The sequence below is a fragment of the Scomber japonicus genome, chromosome 15, assembly GCF_027409825.1.
Source record: "Scomber japonicus isolate fScoJap1 chromosome 15, fScoJap1.pri, whole genome shotgun sequence".
Taxonomy (NCBI): domain Eukaryota; kingdom Metazoa; phylum Chordata; class Actinopteri; order Scombriformes; family Scombridae; genus Scomber; species Scomber japonicus.
The window spans coordinates 11,391,059-11,416,015 of NC_070592.1; the positions used below are offsets into that span (position 1 = coordinate 11,391,059).

At 39.7% G+C, this 24,957-nt stretch overlaps 2 protein-coding genes across 2 annotated transcripts in view; both read right to left on the reverse strand.

Annotated features, from left to right (window-relative positions):
• Positions 1-15,477, reverse strand: part of myo1g (myosin IG) — a 51,123-nt gene extending 35,646 nt beyond the window's left edge. Inside the window, exons 1-14 of the mRNA XM_053333938.1 lie at positions 15,291-15,477; positions 12,661-12,869; positions 10,171-10,264; positions 9,781-9,946; positions 8,152-8,205; positions 7,877-7,972; positions 7,627-7,743; positions 7,219-7,425; positions 6,862-7,007; positions 6,638-6,752; positions 5,703-5,873; positions 4,619-4,689; positions 771-845; positions 452-584 (exon numbers count right to left, since the gene is read on the reverse strand). Of these exons, the coding sequence (XP_053189913.1) occupies positions 452-584; positions 771-845; positions 4,619-4,689; positions 5,703-5,873; positions 6,638-6,752; positions 6,862-7,007; positions 7,219-7,425; positions 7,627-7,743; positions 7,877-7,972; positions 8,152-8,205; positions 9,781-9,946; positions 10,171-10,264; positions 12,661-12,869; positions 15,291-15,385 (1,749 nt within the window). The 5' untranslated portion in view covers positions 15,386-15,477. The remainder of the gene's footprint in view (positions 1-451; positions 585-770; positions 846-4,618; positions 4,690-5,702; positions 5,874-6,637; positions 6,753-6,861; positions 7,008-7,218; positions 7,426-7,626; positions 7,744-7,876; positions 7,973-8,151; positions 8,206-9,780; positions 9,947-10,170; positions 10,265-12,660; positions 12,870-15,290) is intronic.
• A 5,466-nt stretch (positions 15,478-20,943) lies between these two features.
• Positions 20,944-24,957, reverse strand: si:dkey-154b15.1 (RNA-binding protein 43). The gene is made up of 3 exons (XM_053334067.1): positions 24,774-24,957; positions 22,313-22,404; positions 20,944-22,184 (listed from the first exon to the last, which is right to left on the reverse strand). Exons 1-3 carry the CDS (start codon positions 24,955-24,957, stop codon positions 20,961-20,963), a joined length of 1,500 nt encoding a protein of 499 aa, XP_053190042.1. The 3' UTR covers positions 20,944-20,960.

A 24,957-nucleotide genomic window follows, 5' to 3' on the forward strand; every position in this document is an offset into this window, starting at 1 on the left:
TAGACAAAACAACAAGGCAGAGATACAAGGAATCCCTATGAGCTATAGACAGTAAAAAAAATCAAAGGGACAAGCTGGCTAAAAGAACACATTTTGATGGGAGATGCTGTGTTTTCAGCTATGAGAATAAAAAGGTGCTGTATGTGCATTTATGATATAATGTTGGTTCTATAACCACATCATTTTTTTGTAAAATAATCAGTCTAAAATACAACCTTTCTAACTCTTGTGCAGTTTTCTGACCAGCTTGAACATTTGAAACCCTTTTCTTCTCATCTTCACTGCATCTGTGGTTACTGCTCTCTGCCTTTATAGGGCAGCATTGCCTCGTTATACTTTATACTTGTCAGAATTGGGTAATAATAAGCTTTAATCAGTCATACGCCCACAGCTCCCTCTGAGGGTTAAAGGGAAGGGAACAGAAAGTCAGTCACGCACAGAAACTACTGACCTTGCAGCCCAGTTTATCCACCAAGGCTATGATGGAGTTCTTGAAGAGGGTGGCTGCGGTCAGAGGTCGCTTAGTGACCTCAGTGATGCCCAGCTGACCATCTGGCCACATCTCCTTCAGGACTTGGTTGGCACTAAAAAGAGAGGTGGAGAGAGGAATAGGGGGTAAAAGTGAGGAAAGGACATGATTAACTAGGCTAGCATAGGAGCCATGTGCAAACAGGGTGAAAAAGAAACTCATTTATATATTTAACCCAGTTGCTGAACTGTCAAGAGTATGATGGTGTTGGGAAAAAGTGTCAGTGAAGACTATTTGGCACCTGTTGTACATGAGACGCTTGAAATCTTGAAAAAGCATGTCCTTGTTTTTGTCCAAAAAGCCCTCGACGGAATATCTGTAGAAGAAAGTGACAGTAATTGAGTGTTATTGGCTAAAAAACTGAACTCACTGAAGAGCACTTTGACTAAAGTGTTGTGTCAGGAAAAGAGAGGAAAAAAATCACAAACAGAAAGCATGACACAGTTTATACAGCAATTGTCTGTAAACTAAGGGTCACTATTACTACCAGTTAACGGACTCCACTCTGCCCCGAATGATTCACAATCCTCAGGCTAGAGGATTAGAACAAGAGTCACGCCGCTTAGACGATTTACAAATTAGGAACATGGTCAAATTCCCCCCTCGGCTCACGTTTGGGGAAAAAAAAAATGGAACTGTCTACAAACTAATCTGTCTGCCTCACTTCAAACTGCTCAGTTGGTTTTGGTGCAGCATCAGTGGGAGGTCACGGGCGCACTGTAAGGCACAGTTACATAAGCCGACCAGCCGCAGGGCAAGAGCCTGCTGTAGTGTAAGCTCTGCCTCAAATAAACCGTCACCTCTCTCTTTGCTCATTCACAAAGCAATGATAATATGCAAAGTGAGGATGCTCTGCAATTTAAAAATGCATCCTCCTTTTTTTTGAGAAGGCAGAAAAAATTGTGCATACATAAGCAGCAGCTCCTACTCTCTTCCACACATTACATTTTAAAATGCATCTACATGATATCACTCCATGCCTTCCTCTCTAACAGACACACACACACCCACACACAAAGGGAAAAAAACAAACAGACACACACAGAGTGTCACATGTGGTCTGCACAGCCCTGTGAGTGTGTCCTCGGCTGTCACATCTGGAGGCAAAGAAGCGGAGGCTGGCTATGACAGATGTGTACCCTTGGCTCACGAGAGCCGAAAATCACCTGACCAGATTCCAGGAAGCTCGCCGGGGAGAGGGAGAGAGTGTGAAAGGAAAAGAGAGACAGAGCAGTCAGAACAACACAATAACAAGGCACAACGTTCATTTACAAGGACAGGACAGGACAAATGGGAGAGGACACACAAAGATAAAGGCGGTGGCTCCCCCTGAGACGGGATGATGATTTAGAGGAAAGTATATTTAAGCATGAAGGTCAAAGCTGGTGCAAGGAGAGGGCTGGTAAACAAGGTGAAGGGCAGCACACATCAGAGAGAGCCAAGCAACAAAGATGTAAGATTTCTTGCAGTGTATAAAGTTGTGCAGTGAGGGAATTTGATGGATCTCATAGCCGCTCAAAGTGCTGCATGTGCAGCCTGAATTACTGCAGGGAATTCATGTATGGATGGTAAAGAAAAAGCCAGGTGATGGTTGCAGTACAGGAGGAGGAGAAAAAGAAGAAACAGGATGAGGAAGGAGAAGGAGAAAGCGAAGTAGGTCAAAGCTTTTGACAGTGGTGGTTTGGTGAGAGTGGAGGCATGGGGAGGGGTGGCGGGTGGCGAGGATGAGGGTATATTTAGCCAGAGTAAGGATAGACTCAGATGGGATGGGATGGGACAAGAGATGATGGAGGGGGGGATAGCAGTGCCACCGGGGAGTGTAGACGAGGGGTGACAGCTCAGCTGGAGCGACCCCGACGCGGCCCTGAGACGAGTCGAGGCTGGCTGACGGGGACGTGCAGTGACAGGGACAGCCATCTGTCATTACCACTGCAGGTCTGTCACACGCGCTCTTATACAGCCCGTCAATAACACAAGCAGTGGTCAAAGGTATTGAAGTACATTTACTCAAGTACACTGCATTTAAGTAAAGAATTAGTGCTGCTTAAAACTTCTACTGCACTACATTATTATTGTACTGAATTGAATTACTGTACTTTTAACACCATTACATCTATAGTTACTTCACAGATTAAGATTGTACTGACAAAACATATGAGGAGTTTATTCAATTAGAGGTGAAATGATTAGTTGATCATCAGAAAATTAATCTGCAACCCTGATGGTCATTTTTCATGCAAAAATGACAAATAATTCATTGGTTCAGCCTTTAAAACATTAAGATGTGCTGCTTTTCTTTGCCTTAAAATACATTAAACTGAATAATGTTGGGCTCCAACTTCGATGAGTATCAGTATTTTCTGATGTTTCTCTCACCAAAACAGTGAATGTTTTGCTTGAGAAAATAATACAAATTATTTATTACAATTAAGTAATTAAATTAGCGCCAACTCAACCAACTACAACAGTAAAACAGTAATGCATCAGTATTAAAAATAATCTAATGAATGCTAACAGAGGCAATTTTTCAGCTTTACTTTAAGTGCATTTTCCTGTTAACACCTAAATAATATTTCCAATGCAGAATTTTACTTGTTATGGAGTGTTTTACCAATGTCTTATTAGCACATGAATAAAGGATCTGAATACTTCCTTCACAGCTGACCGCTGCCATGAAGCAAGGCTCACAGGGGGGGGGGGGGGGGGGGGGTGGAGGGGTGGGGGCGGAGGAAAAAACACAGTGCAGTAATTGTCTGTGAGAGCTGTCTTGAGCTTCAAAAAATGGATGAAATTGCTCTGTGTTTCGATGTGTGTTTAACATCGTGTTAGCCTGGATTTCCCCGAGTCAAAAAACCTCAATAAAGCCTACTCCACTTCCTCCTGATTACTGCTGCTGCTGCTTCATCTGAGAGCCAAAATTGTCTCATCAGCTGGCTCCATCGTCCTCCTCCTCCTCCTCCTCCTTTCGTGTTCCCTTGACATATTAATGTCCTTCCCCTCTCTAGATTGAGGGCAGTACACGTGAGCGGAGGGATTCTTCTGAAACCAAAGCCATGACGGGTGACTGCTGGCCAGGGGCCTCATGTGGCCACCGTGACGTTTAAATCCAGTGAGCACATTAAGGAAGTGGAGCAGTGATGGAGAGGGAGAATTGAACAAAATGATTCATCTCTAGTCTGTGATGATCTTAAACCAAACAACCACTGACATTAACAGGATGTGAACAGTGCTTTCACTTGAGGATAAAACCAACAAGCCCCATAATGCTCACAGTAGATCAGTTTTCTAGCACTTCATGTGATTTATGATGGCTCAAAACACCTTCTGTTTGAATCTGATCCAGCACCTTTTTGACATTGCCAGATCTTTATTTATGACTAGACAAAGATTAGACAAAGAAAATACCCCAAAAATCAAATTTCACATTAGCCTAATCACTTGGACAGAGGATTAAGACTGTATCCTCTCTCTTATTATCATGCATTGCTTCTCTTGCTAAAGTGAAAGGATGATTTTAAACGCTATAATACAGCCTTATTTAGTGACAAAAACATTCTCGCTATTTTTGGAAAGATAAATGACTCATCTTTAATTTAAACTCACATTTACATCTCAGTAGAAATCAAGGGAGGGAATTTTCCCTGTAATTGTATCCTTAAACCATGAGCTGTCTGAGCTTCCTGTAGTCTGTGGGATTGTATTTCCAAATGCAAAACACATGTAGATTCATATTTATGGCCATAAATCCAGACAAAAATAAGCTAAGACGCTGTCATATATTATACACAATTTAGGATGTGGTGAATATTAACCAAAATCCTTTCAGGGCATTACAGATAATCGTTTATATGGGAACTTAAAACATTACCTGGTCAGCACAGTTGTCACTTTGAGCTCAAACACTAATAATGCAGCAGGAATGTCTCTATGAATACACCCGCTGCTGCCAGAGTCATAAACTGACCTCCTTTAATAGGATTATAAGGCTTACACTCCTCAACTCTGCACAGCATCCTGTCACTTTTTTCTGGCACTGACTGGCTCGTACCAAAGCAAATCTCAAAGTATATGAATGTGTGAACAACTCACGTGACATCTCCAGCATAGTGGCGAATACGAAAGTTTTTCTGGAAGTCCATGGTTTTGTCAGTGGGAGTGAGCTAGAAAATTGGGGGGAGACGACAGTGTGAGTTCAGAGCCGACAGTCATGAAAAGCAATTTCCTTATTGAGTTTGAATTACCAGAGGCCAGCTTTAGAAGAAGGGAATGATGGCTGCATTTTTGGAGACTTTGCTGTTTGAAAATCATCTTAATGGTACATGACACACTGAAGCTAAAACATAAGATAAACTCTGCCCTCTACTGGCAGAAAATCAGAACTGCAGGTTTGTTTTAAAGTCACACTAGAGTAAAGAGTGACCTTTTTATTCTAGTGTTTATCAGTTTTAAGTCTAAATCAAACCACAACACACACATTTCTGGGGAGAAAATGTATTGTTTTTTGATTATATACTTGTGCATTTACATTGTATTTCTGGTTGGTAATGAAAACAAGTAATATCCTTTTAAACTAGCCTTCAGACAACAACATACTGGTACATTTTTAGTCATTCCCCTCTGAAAACTGCCTTTGCTTAAACTGTTTCTGAGTCCCAGCAGATTGGGATTTATATATTCATTACAACGTGACTACATTTGTGACAGATCATTGAAAATCATGCACTAAGGATTTTACAGTAGATTGATACACCAGCTACTGTTCACAATGAATAAAATGGACTTGTTTGTATGTTTCTTGATTTAACCTGACGTAACTATCACAACTGTAAAACAGAATGTCCTTAAGACAAAAGATTAGCAACAGCAACAAAAAACATATGATTTCTTCATTTTTGTTTTTCTCAGTAAACTCAGAGGAAGATGTCAAATCACTTCCTACTAACTCAATTAAGTTAGAGCCACATTTCCCTTTTTTACACTTTAACACCATTTTTTCACAGTTTCGTGATGAGCCACAGCCTGATAATGTGATCACGGAGTCTTTTGCAGTGGTAAGGATTTTTTTTTCTAAAATCCTCTTTGACAGCTGCTAAATGTGCCACTGACATCATTTACAGAAATAGCTTGAAATTTTGGAACAACAAAAAAAGAAAAAGCTCCATCTCTCTCTCACCTTGCGGGAGGTGTAGTGGGGATGCTGGGCTAGTTTGGTGTCCATACTCTCCAGGCAGACGGTGTCGGTGACGTTACCGACAGTGAGGCAAGCTTCGTCTAAAATGGAGATGATTCCTTTGTGTGGCTGCTCCACGAGGTCAACGATTATCTGATTGTTGAAGTAGTCGATCTGTGTATAAACAGAAGAAAATGTAAGTTATAAGTCATCAATTTGGGTTATATTTATTTTTACATATTATTTATATTTATAGAGCAGAGAAAAAGAGGAAACTGAAATGAAACAACACATGAAGTCACATGAGGGAGGTCAAGAGGAAGGCTTGTCAATATAAAGGAGTTTTTAGACTGTTTTCAGTTTAAAATAGTCCAAAGTTTCAGCAGATCTAATAGTTTTTATTTTGTGGACAGTGCAGAGAAACGATAAAAGACTTTGAGATTTGAGGATTGTAGTGGTTGAGAATGAGTGGAACCAGTGTGTGTGTTTATGTATCTTTTTGGTGTGTGATTGCTTGTACTGTATGCACGTGGCTTAGTGCATGTTTGTGCAGTCACAGTGTGTCACTTTGTCACTTACAAACTTGCTCTGTCACATATGCATCAAATTTGCATATATTTTTTTACTCAACACCAGCAGTTTACTTTTTGGTAAGGGGAAAATGTGGATGGGATTCCGCTTTCCTTCAAGCATCAGACTTGCACATATGTTTTATCTACAGAGACATTGGTAAACTTGTGATCATGTTACAATACAATGGTACAAATAGCCATAATCCTAACCTCCACACACTATATTGACTACAGTGTGTGAACACACCCTCACTTGCATTGAATGCTGCCACTGAAAGTCAACTGCAAATACATAACTTTGTGTTGGTTGATTTTGTACATCAGTGTATTTGTGTATGTGTGTTACTGTTTCTGTGTGTTTCTCACATGTTGCCAGGTGATGCCCTCTCTCTGATATTCGCCTTGTTCCTGCCGGAGGATCAGCTCAATGAAAAGCTGCTGCAGCTTCTCGTTGCAGTAGTTGATGCAGAACTGTTCAAAACTGTCCGACAACAGAGGAACAAACACTTAAGCAACAGCATCACCGACGGCTAACTTCCTTCCATTTAAATACACAAACACAGTAGACTTAACAACACAAAAATACCGACCTGTTGTTGTCAAAGATCTCAAAGCCGTAGATATCCAGCACACCAATGACTGTGTTTTTCCCATGAAGCACTGGGTTGTAGTCTTTGACTTCAATGACGCTGTTGATGCGGGATACAATCCATCCGAAAAGTCTCTCATAGAGAGCCTGAAAAGAGGAAAAAATTTAACAGAGCTGCAGATTAAAATAATGTGACTACTGTGAAAATCTAATATAAAAAAGCCCGATACAGTGATTATGTGAACTTCATTTCCTCATTCTAGTTAAACTGTAAAACTGTTAATCTGTAAGAACTGTAAAACTCACAGTGAATACATTAGGACTGTATGATTTTTAAACTTCAGTAAATATTTAGCACCTTGCAGAAAGCATCCCGTCCAAAGCAGGCGTCTTGCTCTGTGTGACCCTTTTCGATGACCTCACCTCCCCCAGTGGCCACAGTGCGGTAAAGCAGGCTCTTACTGACATTGTCTGGGTCTGTGGCTGTTAGCTCAGCAATGTGGTTCACAGCTTCGATGCTCTGGATCTGGACGACTTCACCCTCACTCTCAAACTGTACATTACCCTGAAAAAGTATCATTACATTTTATTATACAACCAAGATCTCTGATGTAAGTGTTACTGTACTTATCTTAATAATCAACTCATACATCTACATTTGCAAGCATAAATGTAAAAGAAACCTTAAACTTTTTTGATCGCATTTTGATCGTAGAGCATAAGTATTAATCCTATAGAAATATTAACAAACACAGCCATAACTTACCAGCAGCAGAATGGAGGCCAGAATCTGATAAATTGATTTAATCTCTTCTTTCGAGAAGCCGATCACTTCCAGAGCACTCATTACTGCTTTGTGGCTGCTGCGATCATTGTTGGAGGTCTAAAGAAAGATCAATTATATAGAAGAGATAAGACTTTATCGACAGAGAAATATTTAAAAAGTCATTTTTTTTGGTTTGATTATTTTTCTTTGACTAACTTTGAAACAAAAATAATGAAGGTGGCATACTCACAGTTGTTGCAGCTCCCTCTTTGGTGAAGGTATAAACAGCTGGATCATTCTGCAGGTGAAATGATGCCAGCGTTTCATCTGAGCCTCCACGCAATAACTGTAAAAACGACATAACATTTAGAATTATATCATTGTGTAGGAGTTACTGAGCAGTAAATAATATATTTGATGTGATTCTCAGTTTTGATAGATGGTAATTAATTTAATTTCAGAGTTCAATGAGCCATGAATGCAGTCAGTGTGTGTTTTGCAGCAGCAGTGCAGATCAGACTTCACCTGGTAAAATGAATGAAAGTTCCTCTCCCCTCCTTGCTGCTGGACCACTCTGGACTTGAAAGGGAAAATAGATAATGGTAGTAAAACCAAACATTCCCCATCAGATGCTCTTCTTACAATGTTAGGTGTCAGTAAATTTTAGTGGTTTTTGTAGTAGCATCCATCAACCTGCCTCATCTGAATTGACTTTTTTTTAAATTTGCTTTGGACAACCCAAAGAGATTAAGCATTGTTTCTACCAAGCTTCTATGTTGCATACACACAGGCATAATCAGTAATGTAAATGTTAAATAACACCAGTGAGGAGCATTTCTCAGCAGTCAGATGTCTGAGGGCGTTTTCACACCCGCCTCACACTCAAACTCTGGTGTTTTTCCCCCCTTTGGTGGGTATTGTTTGGGCAGGTGTTAAAGCAGCAATCGAACATGGATGTGAACCAAAAGAACCGGACCAAGACCTTGTTGAAGAAGGGGTCTCGGTATGGTTAATTTGTGGTATGAATGTGATCTGACCTCACCGGGAAACATTGCACATTTTGGAAAGTTATCCTGGAAGAAACACAAAGTACTTTCTTTTTCCACCAGGCCTCTGACCAATAAATGGAGTGACAACTCCTACGTGACTTTTATTTATATATTTTGGTTTACTTGAAGTTTCGCCTATGATGGTGTGAAACCAAACTGGCCCAGAGGCAAAATGCAACACAGTAGCAACTCATCCACTGATTCAGACCCAAGCAAATGAACTATAGGTGTGAAAATGCTAAAAGACAGACAACAGACAACATAATGACAAGTAAGAGTTGCAAAGAGGTCGAAAAAGAAAGAAGGGACACTGTGAACTCAAAGTGTAACATGACATGTGTGGCCATTACTGAGTCAACTGTCACTTTCATGCGTCAATGACAGATTGTTTTCCCTTGTTGGTTGCTGAACGTTGGTGACAAATGTTTTGTCTAAAAATAGGGTCTTTGCTCTGTGATTTAGAGGCATCAACACCAAAACCTTGACATTTAGTGTTGGTGTTTTAGACAACTGTAGCTGCACTCAAACCACCTACAATAGCATCATGCAGTCGAAGGTGGACCACTTACAGTAGTTTACTGTAGGAATAAGAAAAATCCACCAGAAAGCAACAAAATCACCACCAGTGTTTTCTTCTTTAAGGCCAACACTTAAAACAAACTGATGGTGTGACTCCAGTAGCACGACTGTGACTGCCGACAGAGAAACAAGAGCTCTGCCCTCTGAGACTGAATCATGGTGTCATTATTCACACCGACTCTGAGTGCCAGACGGTTCTTTAACAGAGCGGATAAATACAGCAGCATCAAGTAGCCCCAGGTGAGCCATTCATTAACACGCCGCACACCGGCTTCACAGTCACATCTATTCATGGATGTTCCCTCGCACCTCTTCTTCATCACCTCATGAAACATTCATGCTCAGAAGAGAAGATGTAATTAAAGAGTATAAATGAGCAGAACTTTGGCAGCACTTTTCTGTTGAGTCGGAGGGTCACTAAGTCCTAAAAGGACATGAGACTCTTTTGTTTCTTTGTCATTTGGACCTTTGAAAGACTCCTGTCTGCAGTCTGAGCACCTCTATCATCCCAGCCACCTCCTCTTACCTTCTCCAGCAGGTAGTTGTTGATGTGCCCCCCTGTGGGATCGCCATTGAAGTTGAAGTTGATGTCCATGTATTTGCCGAAGCGGCTGGAGTTGTCATTGCGATTTGTCTTGGCGTTCCCAAAGGCCTCCAGCACACAGTTGGACTTGAGTAGCACATTCTTCACGCTGATTTATTGCACGGTGGCGACCGTTGATGGAAACATGTGAAAAGCAGCCATGAGGGAGGTGGAAATGGAGTTAGAGGAGAAGAAGAAAGTGAGATGATTTATGGTGACGTCAAATTCTCATGATCCAATTATTGATTTGAATGAGATCTACATTTCAGTTTGCAGTACTGCTTTAATGAATCCAATCATCATTGATTAAGTTACTGTATTATAACCACTCACCTCTCGACCTCCGCCCTCTGGCTCGGGTTTGTGATGGCTGCAATATACTGCATGATGTATTTACTGGCTTCTGTTTTTCCTGCCCCACTTTCACCTGAAACACAAAAAAAAAAAGATTTCACAACACCAATAAACAGACTGTTACATCTGCATATCAAAAATATTTCTGCTATGTCACTTTTCATGTCTTGTATAGAGAAAAGTGGAGCTGGCATCTGAGCCTCTGGACCCAATCAACATATTGCTGATTTCGAAGGTTTTTAATGACAATGCATAATAAATGCAAACATGCATATTGTACTGTATAATCATAGAATGAGCACACATCCCCACAGACATCATCAGTGCCTTTAACCAAGAAGAAAATGATTTTAATTGACAAAAGCAGGTCATCTTTTCCCTGTCTAATTCATTATCACATAAAAGTATTTAGTGTATGTCCATGAGATTTATTCTTGGCAGGGTAAAATGAAATTTAGACCATAAAATTAAACAAAAAGATGTGACTTTAAAAATGATTGACAGACAAAAAAAACACAGCCTAACAATTAGATACTACACAACAACTATATGAACACATCAAATATCCAGACAATTAAAACAGAATGACTATATTCTGCTAAATAAAACCTGCTCTGGTAATAATAATAATCTGAGCCCAAACCTAAATTAACACTGTCAAATGAGCTTTTCTCTAACGTCACCAACAGGTCAAAATAAACTCTAATTGTCCACTTTTTTATTAACTTGTCCACTTCTTCAGTAACCTAGCGCTACACGAAAGCCTGCTACAGATTGTATGATGTTTGTCAACTTAAACTGTCCAGCTGTTACGATGCCAAAAGTTTTCATGTTAAATGTATCTGAGACACCTGAAGCTGATCAGTCCTGATGATAGTGTTGTTAGGAGACCAACTGTTAAGGCTGTGAGGCTAATTGAGTTGTTAGTAAAAGTTGTTTTGCATTTTAACTTACTACTTTTTATTTGGAAATATGGTGCATAAAAAGAAAAAGACAATGTCAGCTTAACAATGAGACTCACAATTAAACATAGAAAGATAATAATAATACCACTGAAAGTCACCGCAGTGTTAGCATAAACCCGCCCCTGCTGCTGTAGAGATATAAATACATTCAGCACACACTACTACCTCCGAGTTAGCCGCCGAGCTAGGAGCTGAGTTAGCAGCAGGAAGCTCTCAGACGTCCATGTTTCTGGTAGAGGTGATGACTTTGATTGACAGGTGACACATGCTAGGGGGCGGGGTTTCAGCGCGGACTCGGCGGGCACTCCCACAGCGTTTGGTAGCAGAGGAAAAGGCTGTTCTACACAACTTTGAAGCCTAATTTCATATATTTGGCGATTTTTTTTAATCATTCAAATTTGGCAGGGTGGTTAACAACACACTTTTCTGTGGTATGTCAAACTCAGAACACATATGTATTCTTACTTTACACAGACTTTAAAAGAAACTGATCCAGAAAGCAAGATAAGTTTTATGTGGAAGAGAAAAGGAGAAAAAGAAAATAAATACGTGAATTAATTAATTAATTAACACTAACAAAAAAAGGAAGGCGTCAATCAGAGCACGCAGATTGAGCTGAAAAAGATTGCTACTTACAGAATGACCTCACAGAATAATTGATCTGGTCTAGTTTTAGAAAAGGATGTGGTAAGTTCTTTAGGGGCACTGACTTCTGTCAATTTACCTCCTCAAGGTTATGAACGTCTTTCAATAGACTATTTTCATGAGCATAGTAGCTATAACTTGAAAGCCCGAAAGAGAGACTCTTTACAACTTACTGCTGATCATTTAGTCAATTTACAGAAAAATAATCTGCAACAATTGTGTCTTCTGTGATGGGAAACTGACAGTTTTATATAAGTTTAATGCATTTAAAAATGTCATCTAGAGCTGTGGAAAAAGAGTCCAGGTATTTTTTCCGTACTTTCTGATATTTTAGACCAAACAATGAATCGACTAATCAAGCAAATAGTTGCTGGATGAATTGATCATGAGAACAATTGATAGTTTCAACCTAAAGATTGATGATCATTGAGCTGATAAGTCTGACAATGTAGAGCCATGTCGAGACTGAGGTGTTTTAAAACATCCTGTACAGAGAACAATCCTTTTGATTTATGTAACCTGTTGTATTTGATGCCAAAAGTAATGCATGGTGCACAGACCACACCTAATATTTTCAGCCCCATTGGCAAAATGGTCTCTAGAAAGGAAAAATCATCCATCCAACTATTTTGTTTTATCTGGCAACATGTATAAACACATTTAGTCTCTTGGTTTGATTTTTATCAAAGCCAACATAGTACAATGGCCATTTATTCCCTTAAGAAGGGAACTGAGAGCTTGTTTGCAACCAGGTTTGAACTTCACACTTGAATAAGCATCAGGTGATTCTCACCGCACACACTTCGCACACTTAGCAGGACTGTGGGTTACAACATTTAAGAGTGTGAAAGAGACAGACCTGATATCACAATGCAGGTGTCTTTGGCCCGTCTCTTCATGGCCTTATAGGCGGCATCAGACACTGCGTACAGGTGAGGAGGGTTTTCATACAGCTCCCGTCCCCGATATGCATCAATGGTTTCTTTGCCGTAAATGTCCATCTGTCTGTATGGGTTGACGGAGACAACCACTTCTCCAATAAAGGTGTAGATACGGCCCTTCTCAAACCTGGTAACATAAAAGACAATGATACTGATGACTCATCACTGCTGTAAATTATATTATAGTATACATGTGCAGGAGGTATACTGTAACCTTTTTATAGTCTAAATCAATTTACTGCGGACACACTTGTATGCATCTGACTGTTTCTTTTATTTATTAATTCATTTAAGGGGGCAAAAAGCAGTTTAACCACATTTCCCATTACTTTGTCACACCACCTCTAAAAAAAAAACCCCACCTCGAAGTTTCATGACAGATCTCAACGTGCACCTTTATGTCATATATAGCTGACAGGAAGTGACACAAGTGTGTGTGAACACTGAAAGCAGGAAATGAGACTTGTGGTTCAATGGGCGTCACACAGGCTTGGGTAACCTACGTGTGGGTAACTTAAGCCGGAAAGTGTAACAGTGGTTAATTGAGCACCTAAATAACACATCAGTTTCTGTTGCGTGTACAGCTTAATAATTAGAGACTCAGGGGCTGGGTCTTCCAACATCAGCATTTATAGCACTAATAAATCATAATGGGACAAGGTAGCAACAAGGCTGTCTGATTTCAAAGCTTCCTACAAATGTGGTGTTCTTATCCCCAGCCAGTATGCTGTTAGTAGTGAGACTCAAGACCACACTGTATTCACTGGATTAACTATACATTAATGATAAAGCCACTGCAAGATGTAAATAATGGAAACCAGGCCCCTAACTCCATTTTAGCAGCCTGGATATGTTATTAACAAATCTCTTCTTCATCATATCTTGAAGCAAATTAAATGTGTCCAGAAGGCAAATGACAAATGATATTTACTTTAAATGAGTGAAAGTCACACTGTTGATTTAACAAACCAGCATGATAAGATTGTGAAATGTGATGTATTGCTGTTGTTTAAACTAAACAATAGACTTGGCACAACTTTGTCACGCTATTAAAATACTGTTTACATCACATCATAACACTATAACACCATAATGAATCCTTTTACTTATATCACATATCTGCTGTTGAAATCTTAGTGCAGGACCTTTCTTTGGGCCCTCCAGTCCCCTCTTAGCATATCATGTTTACACAGAAAAAGGCACCTCCGTCATTTATAGACTAATGTAGGCAGTGTTTAGGAGGATCCAGTCAGTGATACATGATTGTGGCTCAATCTGAGTCATTAAGAAGGATGTTTTTCAAATAGTTTAAATCACCCCTACAGGCAGGGCTTTTTTTTCAAGCACTGGCATAACACATATGGGGTTTCCTCTGAGTAATAGTTGTTTTTTGTGCCAAAAAATAAAGAAGTCACTTCAGCTTCCTTCCTGTCTTCCAAGAAAAGCATGATCACCAATATCAAATATGATGTTCCTTTCTGCTGTTAAGTTCTATCTAATCACCAAATGTTGTGGGAATCTGTTCATAAGTTTGGACATAGTAGTAGTGATGATTACATGCCTAATACGAGCACATGAGGGAAAATATAATGAAAACTCTTTTTTTTTAATGTAAACACTCTGAACTCATAGGTGGTGAGTGGGGCAGATAACAACACAAATTTTATGTTTTAGCACCTACTTGCTTTGCTTTTTACTAGGCAAGTCTGATCAAGCTGTGTGATGAAACTCTATGTGCATAAAAAACCAATGATGACAGACATACACCAAGCCAAGGCAACTATATAAAAAGTGCTAATTTAAGAGCCACATTTCAGCTGAGAAAGTTTCACATTTCAAATAGAAAAACAAATCAGCGACTTTTCTAAAAAAAAATTGTCATATTAGCGTTTGTCTGCTTCTGCCTCTGAAGGACGCCAAGGAAGTGAGAACGGTCAAGACAAAACTACATCTGGGCTCAGAATCAAGAGAGGTGTACTATCCCAGAGTGCTTGGGTGCAAAAGAGCAGAAAGCTTACAAGACAAAAACCAAAAAAAAGCAGTATTTCCATTCAAAATTTAGTGAGACGAGCCATACTGTTGGTATTGTGCGATACTTTCACATTTGCTTCACATGACAGCCGGCGTGTTGAGTCGTGATGGTCCAGTCAACCACAAGTTTAACCCCGAGGAGGTAGAGCGGGAAAATCAATGTAGACTTGAGTCATACTTGCCTCTTTTGTTTTCCCCTCTTGATTCATCTTTTTGTTCTTTCTTAACCACTTTCCTGAGGGGGACTACTCAAGGTAATGTCTATGATGTAATTCAGTAATGTTGCCATGAATTCAGTTTTATATGTTTATGCGTGTCAGAAACAGTTAAGTGTGCCCGAATTTACTTATTTTATACTAATTATAAATGATCTTACAGCCAACTAAACAAAAATTAGAAGAAATATAACATTGTTCATACATTAGGCTTGTATGAAACGTTACATCTCTGACACCCAGCTGCTTCCACCTTCCTCCCCTCCCTTCCTCCTCTCTAACAGTATCTAACAGTGCCTTACCTCAGCTTCAGATTCTCCATAAACTGCTCCATCGTCACCTCATCCAGCAGTACAAAGTCTGACTTCCCAAACTCCAGGCCCTCGAGCTCCGCCATCCCTGCCTCTATTCACCAAACACACCAAAATAGAAGACAGACGATACACAGAGGAACAGAAAGCAGCTCAAGGAAGAAGAAAGAGAAGTATGGTCGACTTCTGTGGCCCGGTAGTGTAGACAGAGTGTGTTGCGTTGTGGGCGTGGTGTGCTCTTTTTTTGGTGGATTCTAGGGTGTGCTTAGTCAAGCTCGAGCTGTGGCTGCATGCTACAGCACGTCATCCTGTCAGTCAGCCCATACCCTTATGCAGATCTATAAAGTACCGGGAGGCTATCTTTAAAAGCTCATACCACTTCTGCATCCTCCTCTGTCTCTCTCTTCCTGCCAAAAGGCCTCCCAGTTTCTAAACAGTCACTGAACACAGCGTGACTTAAACTTCAAGGTTTTACTCTCTTGCTTTCAGGCTTGCCTTTCCAGCTGTAGTATTTTATTTATTTTGTATCATTTCCTCCCAGCAAAAGGAATTTATATGTGACATACTGCCAGACAAGAGCAGTTAACCTCAGAAATTTGGGGGTAGAAAATGTCCTTTATCTCCTGGGAAGGATCGTGGCATTTCCTTTCTTAACTTGGCACTGGCATTACAACATGTCCCTCAGGGTTTTCTCTAAACCAGAGTTTCCCAACTCCCAACATAAGAGTCAGGCTGGAACTTGGGAAATTTAGTTTTTAGTTTGAGATAGAGACTCTGGCAGTTTAGTTAGTTTGGTATGTAAGACAAACACACAATACTGTGCAAAAGTTTTAGATGCTTTAGATGTAGATTCTTATTCATCACATAATACCATCTAGGAGGCATCTGATGCTTTCCGTAGCATGACAACAAACCCAAATATATAGCCAGAGTCATTAAGGACTTTCAGCAACAAGAAGAACAAGGAGTCCTGCAGCAGATGGTTCAGCCCTTACAGCGTCCTGATCTCAACATCATGGAGTCCGTCTGGGATCACATGAAGAGACAGAAGCAGCTGAGACGCTGAAATCCACATAAGAACTGTGACAACTTCTCCAAGATGCAGGAGCAACCGACCTGCTGAGTACCGTGAAAAGTTGTGCAGGTGTACTGAGGAGAACTGCTGCTACTTTAAAGCCTAAAACTTTTTCACAGTGCTGTTATGTTAAAAAACATTGACGTGGGTAAGCATGTGTAATTAAGCACAAACAGTGTACGGGAATGATGACTAAGGCAGAGACAGTTGATTTCAAAATCACCTTCCACAACACTTGACCTTTATCTGAGAGTCGGCACCATATTCTGAACTTTTTAAGGAAGCATATCTCTTATTTCATCTGAAGCTCAAAGTGCTTTAATGTAAATGACAAAGTCAGAACACAGAAACGAAGTCAAATAAAATGTCAAAACACCACAAAAGGTCCACAAAACCAGGATATGTAGGTAAAACAAGATGCCAGGTTGTACAAATATTAGCTTTATTTAGCTAGGGTTTTTTTCCCAAAACTAACAACTGAGTTGGCGCTTTCTGGCCAAGATCTACCATAAGGGCAATTTGGGCAAGTGGAAAAATGATCACTTTGCGGTAAATGGACAACGCCGGCTGTAACAAAAAGCCCAGTGGGGAAGCCAAAAGGAAGAAAAAAGGAAGAGAAAGAAGCAAAAAAAAAAAAGTCCTGTGAAAAAAGTCGTATGTGCATTATATGTTGGATTTTGCAGTGTGTGAAGTTGCTTTGCTCAATTAGTGACTCACTATTCAGCTGTGCTGTGTATGTTTCAGGATGGCATTGTTGTATACTCAGTCACATGTATCAGTAATAACTCCTGAAGTGTGAAGTGTACAGTCAGACCTGCTCCCAGCTCAACTCAACTAGTTATTCAGCTTTCGACCAACAGGTGTGTGATTTGACGTGCCAACTTGACTCGAAGCTCAAAATAATGAAGGTGGATTTTAATGGCCAGGGTGGGTAACATTGGGTAGATGTGATTAGTGTGGCGAGATGGTGTGGGGGGTCCATGAGTGTACCTAGGGGTACGAATCCAGCCTTGGCCTCTCTGATACGTCTCGGTAGAAAATTCCACAATTTAGTGTCATAGTTTTAAAAAAATTCTATCTGACACAAGTAGACATTGTTTCTTATGAAGGGGTCACACAAGCAAAAAAAAGATTAGCAAACACCAGTGCACAAGTTCTCTGCTATAGCTCAGAGTTTGACTGACAGTGTTAAATGCAGGCTTATGTTAAATATGTGGTCAAGTGAAAAAGCAACAAGAAACTTTTATGTAATCACCAAAAGCACTTGTCTGTTGGTACTGTTTCATTATAGGAGTTTCATTATTTGTTTGGTTGTCCTATGATCAGTTTACTGCTAACCAAGCTAGACATTACAGGCTACAGCAGTCCAATGCTAATGTATTGCTAAGACAACATTCTCCATTACTTTTGTTGGCTGCAATCCATTGTACTCAGAAATCGGGAAAAAAAACCTCAAACATTGAAAAGTGCATTGGAACGGTCATTCAAGTCCACATTCCAAGTCTGAAATTCAGGCAAGATCCATCTAGCCCGAGTTCACTGACAGAAACACACCTGACGTCACATGTTGTGTCACCTTTACTCTTAATTTGAGTAAAGTCTGCCTGATGTTTCACAGTTGTTGAGATGAATAAACACAAACATGCTAAAAGCCTTCTTCTTCCCATAACTATCCCTCTAATTCAACCCCACATATAAACACGTGGTTAGTTTCAGCTCCAGATGCACTCTCTCTCTCTCTCTCTCTCTCTCTCTCTCGCTCTACTCTCTCTATGCCTCTCAGCATTGAATAAAAAGGGCAACATGCACCAAAAATAATCAGCTTTTGACCCTCAGTTCCTCATCTTCAGCAGCTGAATGCCATCCAGCATGTTTCAGCATTGTTCTCTTATCTTTCCAGGCACAGGCAGACTGACACAGCTCAGTTCATGACTCAGATGGGTTTTTCCATGACGAGCAAAATCCACGCCTGGTTTGTCTGTTTCATAAATAGAGTCTGTGATAAGTATGAGCAGTGTGAAAACCTTAAAAGAGGTTTAAGTCCCGGGCAAATGGGGACAAGATGGGCCTTTTATCCCTGACTAATACTGGATGATACTCCTACTGGCTTGTGTCATCCCTTTCACTTAGGATTTAAAATGCTGGTTCATCAAATGTGTTTCACTTGCCTTTAGTGGAATTTATTAAAGTAGATATTTTGAAATATGTCTGAGATTGCCACCTCTAATATGAGATTTTATTAGTGGTAAATGACGTTTGGGAAAATTACTGCAATACCTTTTTCTCTGGTAGACCTCACTGTGAGCTGTTTTCATTGGAACTACTCTCTGCTGAAGAAATAGTCACAATGAACACCCTTCACAATATGTACACAATGGAATATTCATTGAACTTAACTCATATGCATACAGGGAAGTGTTGCTGGCATCCTCTGACTGGTGCCTTTTTCCTGGGTGAGAGCTTTATGCATGATGCAAAGTGTACATGACACCTTCTTTTCCTTATAAAACTAAATTTCTATGTTGGGATGGCAGCAGATATCTTGCTGAATGTCTCAAACTATACTACTAATAATAATATATAATGGGTAAGAAAATCTAAATTAATCTAGGTACTATTGGAGGTAGGGAAGAAAGTCATGTTTTTGGTTTTGGTCAGTAGTAGGACAACTCAAGACCAACTTACTAGCTTTTCCTGAAGCTTTAATTCAGTGTAGATACAATAGAACATTGATCCAAGAGCAAACAAAGGGTTGGTTGAGGTAAGTTGAAGGTAAGGTTGAAATCATAATAGCTACCAAGCGTGCATGTCAACAGATTAGTCTCCATGACAACTGAGCAAGCTCAATTCACTGATGAAGACTGCGCAATACTGATGAAAGCTCCAGAAAGGGGACCTTGAGTTGGGATTGTTTTGCTATATCTAAGTTCAAGAATTAACTTTGTTGCTTGATGGTTTGTTAGTTTAACTAAAAAACTGCAGTTAAAATGAACATCGTTGAACATTTATTATTTGACTGCCTGACAAGTTCTTGCTCCAATCAGATTTGTGTAAAGTTGAATTACCATGGTAACAGGCAAAAACAAACATGAAAAGGGGAAAACCAGAACAAAAACCTCTGTGGTGGAGGACAACCTCGGTTTCTCATCATACTGATGTGTTTTAGTAATTACTGTTGATAAAAAGGCTTCTGAGTCATAATCATAGTGCAGCCATGTTGGAGTGCTCTCTCTTTAATTTACACTGGATACAAGCATTAATTGGGAACTAAATGAGTAAAGGGACTTTACCAGCATACTGAAACATTTATGTGAGATATACACAACACCTATCTAAGAGTGTTTGCTTCTTCCCTGACCACCTGTTCTTTTCTTAATGTTTTAATATTGTATAATAGCGACAGTATCCAGTCAAAGAGATCCGTATCAGGCACCAGTACTTCCTCTCTAAGCATGATTTTAGTCCACTGTAAGCGGCTGTTTCACTTCCTGCTCACACTTCCTGTCATCGGTTTCTGTCTCCACCTTGCTGTTGCATTCAGGTGTAACAGGAACACTATTAACGGAAACCCACAGTGACATCAACCCCGGGTGAACAGTGTAATGATCATACTGCACAAACTGGAGATTAAATAGGCCCACACGTCATTGTCACGTTTAATTAACACCCACAGATCCTCTTCAAATCACAGATGGCAGTTTATTGTTTATATCACTATAGATGTGAAATAATCCCCAGATGACCAACACACATGCAGTTAGTTGGTAATAATGAAACAACAAATATGTGAGCGATGTCAGTCAAAGGTGGTTAAAAAAAAAACTAACTCAGGACAGAAGAAGGTTAGTGTAATCTGTAACATTAATGGTATAATAATAGCCCTTCGTTTCAAAATATACAAGTTATAATTGTTCAAGTATAATAAATAATTGGGATGGTAGATTAACACACAACAAAAATCACACATCAATCTGAATTAATTTAAATTTTATACTTACAATAATCATTTAAAAGTGCTGATTAAAACAGCAAACCTGTGGACACTTCACAATATTATCCAGTAATTTTAGTGTATATAAGATAGTGTGTCTGTATCAGTGTTTCAATTTACTGATAAGGAACATGAAATTGCATAACAGAAATGGAAAAAATGTCATTTAGAAACCATATTTAAGGAATACTTCCCAAAAATGTCAGCCAATACACTGTCATCTTAACTTTTTAAAGGAATAGTACAATATTTTGGGAACTAATTGCACAGTATTTGCAATATACGGCGTTTCTTCTTGAGAGATCGATACCACTCACGTTAGTACAGTTAGCTTAGCCTAGCACAAAGATGGAAACAGCATTTTAACACTTCAGATTAAACAAGCATTACATCGCATGTTAATCAATAAGCTACAGACAGAGTTTCTTGCCATTTTCAGTCTTTATGCTAAGCTATGCTAACTGGCTGCTGACAGGAGCCTCAAATAAATATGTATATACATAATATGGTTTAAAAAAATAATGTCACAAATGTAAATTGAGACAGAACAAGAACGTTTCAGTGTTGTCCACCTTAATTAACATAGATTGGCTGCTTATTTTTTCGGACGAAATGATTGCTTTCCAGATAATTTCAACAAAGGGGTTCTGAAAAAACTACGAGGTGTCCTTTCAGTTTTTTTGTCTTGCATGTGACCATTAGACTTTTCTGGACAGTTTTTCATACGGGACATTGACTGGCTTCTTCTTAAAGTAGGTTTACCAAAACAACCGGTAGATACCCGCTCCGGCTCATCATCGTCCTCTCCAACATCCTGGTACTTTGACGGAGAATAACCTCGGGCACCGACAGGAGATGGATTAGCATTGGCATCCCTTTCTCTTCCTGCGGTCTTTCCAGTGAGTGGGGGCAGTGAGTGGCTCCTCTTCCTGGAGTCTCTGTCAAATGTTCTCCCTGTACGCCCTGAGTGGTCAACTGGCCTTCCTGACAGCCTCTGCTTCAACTCATAGCTCTCGCCAGACGGTCCTATGAGGTGAAGTCTGTCACTCATCACACAGACGAGTACTGACTTATAAATGTTTTTGTCCTTCTGAATTTTCTCCAGAAGAGCCTGGCTGTCACGATCCATGTCCTTCAGAAGAACTTCCTGAGTGCGCAGAGACTTGCTGAGATCATTCAAAAGGCTCTGTAGTTTTCCAGCAGCCATCTTTGCACTCTTCCCTTGTAAAGTGATATTCATGTTATTGCCAACTTGAACCTCTTCTAGTCTAACATCATGGCTGGCCAGTATGCCTTCAATATCTTTTTTTCTCAACCGGCGAGCGTACTTTAACACATCTGCATCCACGACAAAGGACTCTGTCCCTCGCCTGAATGACATACTATGATCTGGTCTCTGAGAAAAAGCAGCTCTGGACTCTGCAGAGGTGGGTCGGTTGTGAAAAGAGCCTGACCTCCAAGATAAGGAGGTGTCGGGTGAAGATGGTGAAGCAGGCGAAGTAGGCGAAGGCTTGTCTCTGTATTTTAAGTGGTTTCCTTTACCATCTGACACATATGAGCTGTGCTTGGTGTAGTATTTGGATATTGCTCCAGAGGAAGTGCTCTGGACAGGTGAAGAGGACAGTGGTATCCTCGTCTGGTTTTGAAGCTGCTCCAATTGGGCCTTAACATCTCTGAGCTTCGAAAATGAACCTTTGACACGCACCTGATCACTGTTCATGTCCATCAACGTGAAGCCGTGTGACTTGAGGATTTCCAGCACCATTTTCTTATCTGGGAAATTTTTCAAATGTATCATTGCCTCCACTGGGAGATTCATCTATGAGAAGAAAGAGGGTAAAAACATCATCAGAATGACACAAAACGAGCAATTCTGAGCAAATAATTGGTAAATCTGACCTCACAAAATACTGTAAAAGTAATAAGATGTTTTTAATGTTTGGTTACCTTAGGACTGTCCGCTGCTTTCACTGTTAAACGATACTGTTGATGATTCACCTCCAACATGTGACGGCTCTTTCTCAAGACATTAGCAGCAACTGTGGAAAGAAGATACAAAATTTGACTGATTGGTTAAATGATTGATTGATTTCAACCAGAGATGTCATTCAGGACAAACCCACCTAGTGAGTTTAACAGTACAGTAAAAGAACAGTAAAATCAAATTGACATAGTTTGACATCAAAAATCAGCAGCAGTATTTTCTCATAATACAACAGGTCTGCCAGGTGATTTCTGACTTTCTAAACTAATTTCACAAGAGCTAACATATGATTTGATCTGGACAACACCCCTTCGTCACACACATACAAATAAACATTTGGGTATTTTCCACTTCTCATCAATAAAAGGAGGATGTGGTTTTGTCAAAGTGAGTACAGCAAACATTTGATTTCAGTCACCCAGCTCACATGATAAAAATTAATATACGGATATGAAATATGTGCAGCGTTAATGTTTGGCAATGTCCTCACTCCCTACAAGGAAGTTCAGCACAGCAAGGAGTAGGGAGTGACAGCAATAACAAACTACCAATAACCACATTAGATACAGACAACATTATGAGGAAGCCTTTACTCCCCCAATAAGCACCACAATGGGATGTACTGTATTATCCATTGAGCACATTCTGTTTGTGGGTTAAGTGTAAAATCCCCTACAGGCACCTCAGACCAGAAGGGGAATATACTGTATTATTGCTTATGAAATGCTACATTAACAGAAGCAGGCAGGGCAGAAAAAGAATGAACAGAGCACTTAATTAATTAACAGCTTAATTACACTGCCATGATTAAATGGGTGCATGTTTTAGTGACATGAATGTGCCACGTGAGAATATCAGTAGATTTGAGTTGACATCCTGAGTTACCCTGCATGCTTCATTTATTACAGATAAGCTTGACTGTCATGAAAAAATGCTTGGTGTAAATAAACAGTGGTCAAAAATAGGGCTGCAACTACTAACACAAAATGGTTAATACAAAAAAAGTCCACAAGAACAACTTTGAATCCTTATTTTGTCCAATCAACAGTCCCAGGCCCCAAAATATTTAATATACAGTAATGTATTCTCACACTGGAGAGCTTTGAACCAGCAAATGTTGCTGGAAAATGTACTTAAACTTGCATTTACTGATGTATGCCACTTGAAGGCAGCAGGAACACAGTTAGGAGACAACACTGACATATCACCTTTGAACTACATGTGTTGAACCTGTTAGCAAAAAGTTACAAAACAAAATTATCAGTCACTTGGAGTCGTATTTCTTTCCAATATTCACTCACTTTTAGATCTGTTTTTTCTCTCTTCCAGCTCCTGGGGGAAATATCTGGCTCTTTAGCTGCTAAATGCTCCACTATGTTCACCAGCTCCTCACCAACTGTGTCTGTTTGCTGTTTGGTGCTAAGCTAGTAATATACAGGTAGAGCTTTTTCTCAGGAAACAGCTGCCTACGGTGTCCAAAAACTACACTATACTATGAGAACAGTAAAGTTTTAGCCTGACAGTTAAAAATTAACTTAAACTCACTAAAAAAGACGAGGGGCGCTGCAGAGTCACTGATAATTGTCTTTAGGTTCGTCACTAAAATCAACATTATACATTGTCATTATTTAAAATATCTATTATAGCTGCTTTAAACTATTATTCAATTATCAAAATAGTAGCCCATTTATTTTTTTGTTTCCTCTGAAGTATCAGGATTTTCTTTTTTATGGTCTTACTTTTTTGACTGACTATCTTCTGTATTTATTCTATATTTCTGTCCACAAGATTGATGTATTACAGCATTGTCTATCAGATCAGGCATCATGTATATAATCATGAATAATAATTGCTAGGATGTTTTTCTTTTGTCTCTATGATAATGTCTTTATTTTATTTGGTTAGTGTGGTGCTATATGGTCACATGTTCTGCCCTCAGTACTTGTGGTAATTATCTTTTTTGGGAATGATTTACATCTGTTGCACCTACCTGAACTCTTGACCTGAAGAGCCACACCTTTTGAATGAAAAAACTAAAAATGGAGCTTAATACACTTTATATTTCTTCTTATTTATCCTGTCTGAATTCTGTCATTAGTAGCAGTACCTTACAAAAATCTTGGGTGTGTGTTTTTCATTCTCTTTTACTGTAAGCGCTGCAATCAATAACCACTCATAAGGCACTTTTTAATAATTAATTTTGTTGTTGCACTTCCTCATAATCGCCAGTAGAAGGCGCCAAACCTCACAAATCAGTAAACACACTTTAATGAGAAAAGTGATTAAAACTTTCCTAAAAACCTCCCGAGTTAAATTTTCTTTACTCTGACGTCTGCTGCTAGTGCTAACACACTTTTACTGATTTCACCACAAACTAACACGTTACGTTTTATAAAGATGTTGTGGCTCTTCATATTGACTCACCGTCCTGCCTCTCAAATATGATGAAGGCCTGTCCCGCCTGGTAACAGGGGTACAACACCTTCAGCACCTCTCCTCCTCCATTCCTGCTTGAGAGGAAATAAGCCTCCAGTTTTTCGACTGTCCTCTCAGCTGGTAAAACCTCTGGCACCCCCAAAACCTCCACCATGTTCCTTCTGCTCTCCAT

Bases quoted from the DNA above. Each gene is read 5' to 3' on its own strand.
- si:dkey-154b15.1 (XM_053334067.1), bottom strand. From the start codon at position 24,957: ATGGAGAGCAGAAGGAACATGGTGGAGGTTTTGGGGGTGCCAGAGGTT. The intron at 22,405-24,773 runs GTGAGTCAATAT...TTCTTTCCACAG, and splicing joins CATATTTGAGAGGCAGGACG to TTGCTGCTAATGTCTTGAGA. The intron at 22,185-22,312 runs GTAACCAAACAT...TTCTTCTCATAG, and splicing joins AAGCAGCGGACAGTCCTAAG to ATGAATCTCCCAGTGGAGGC.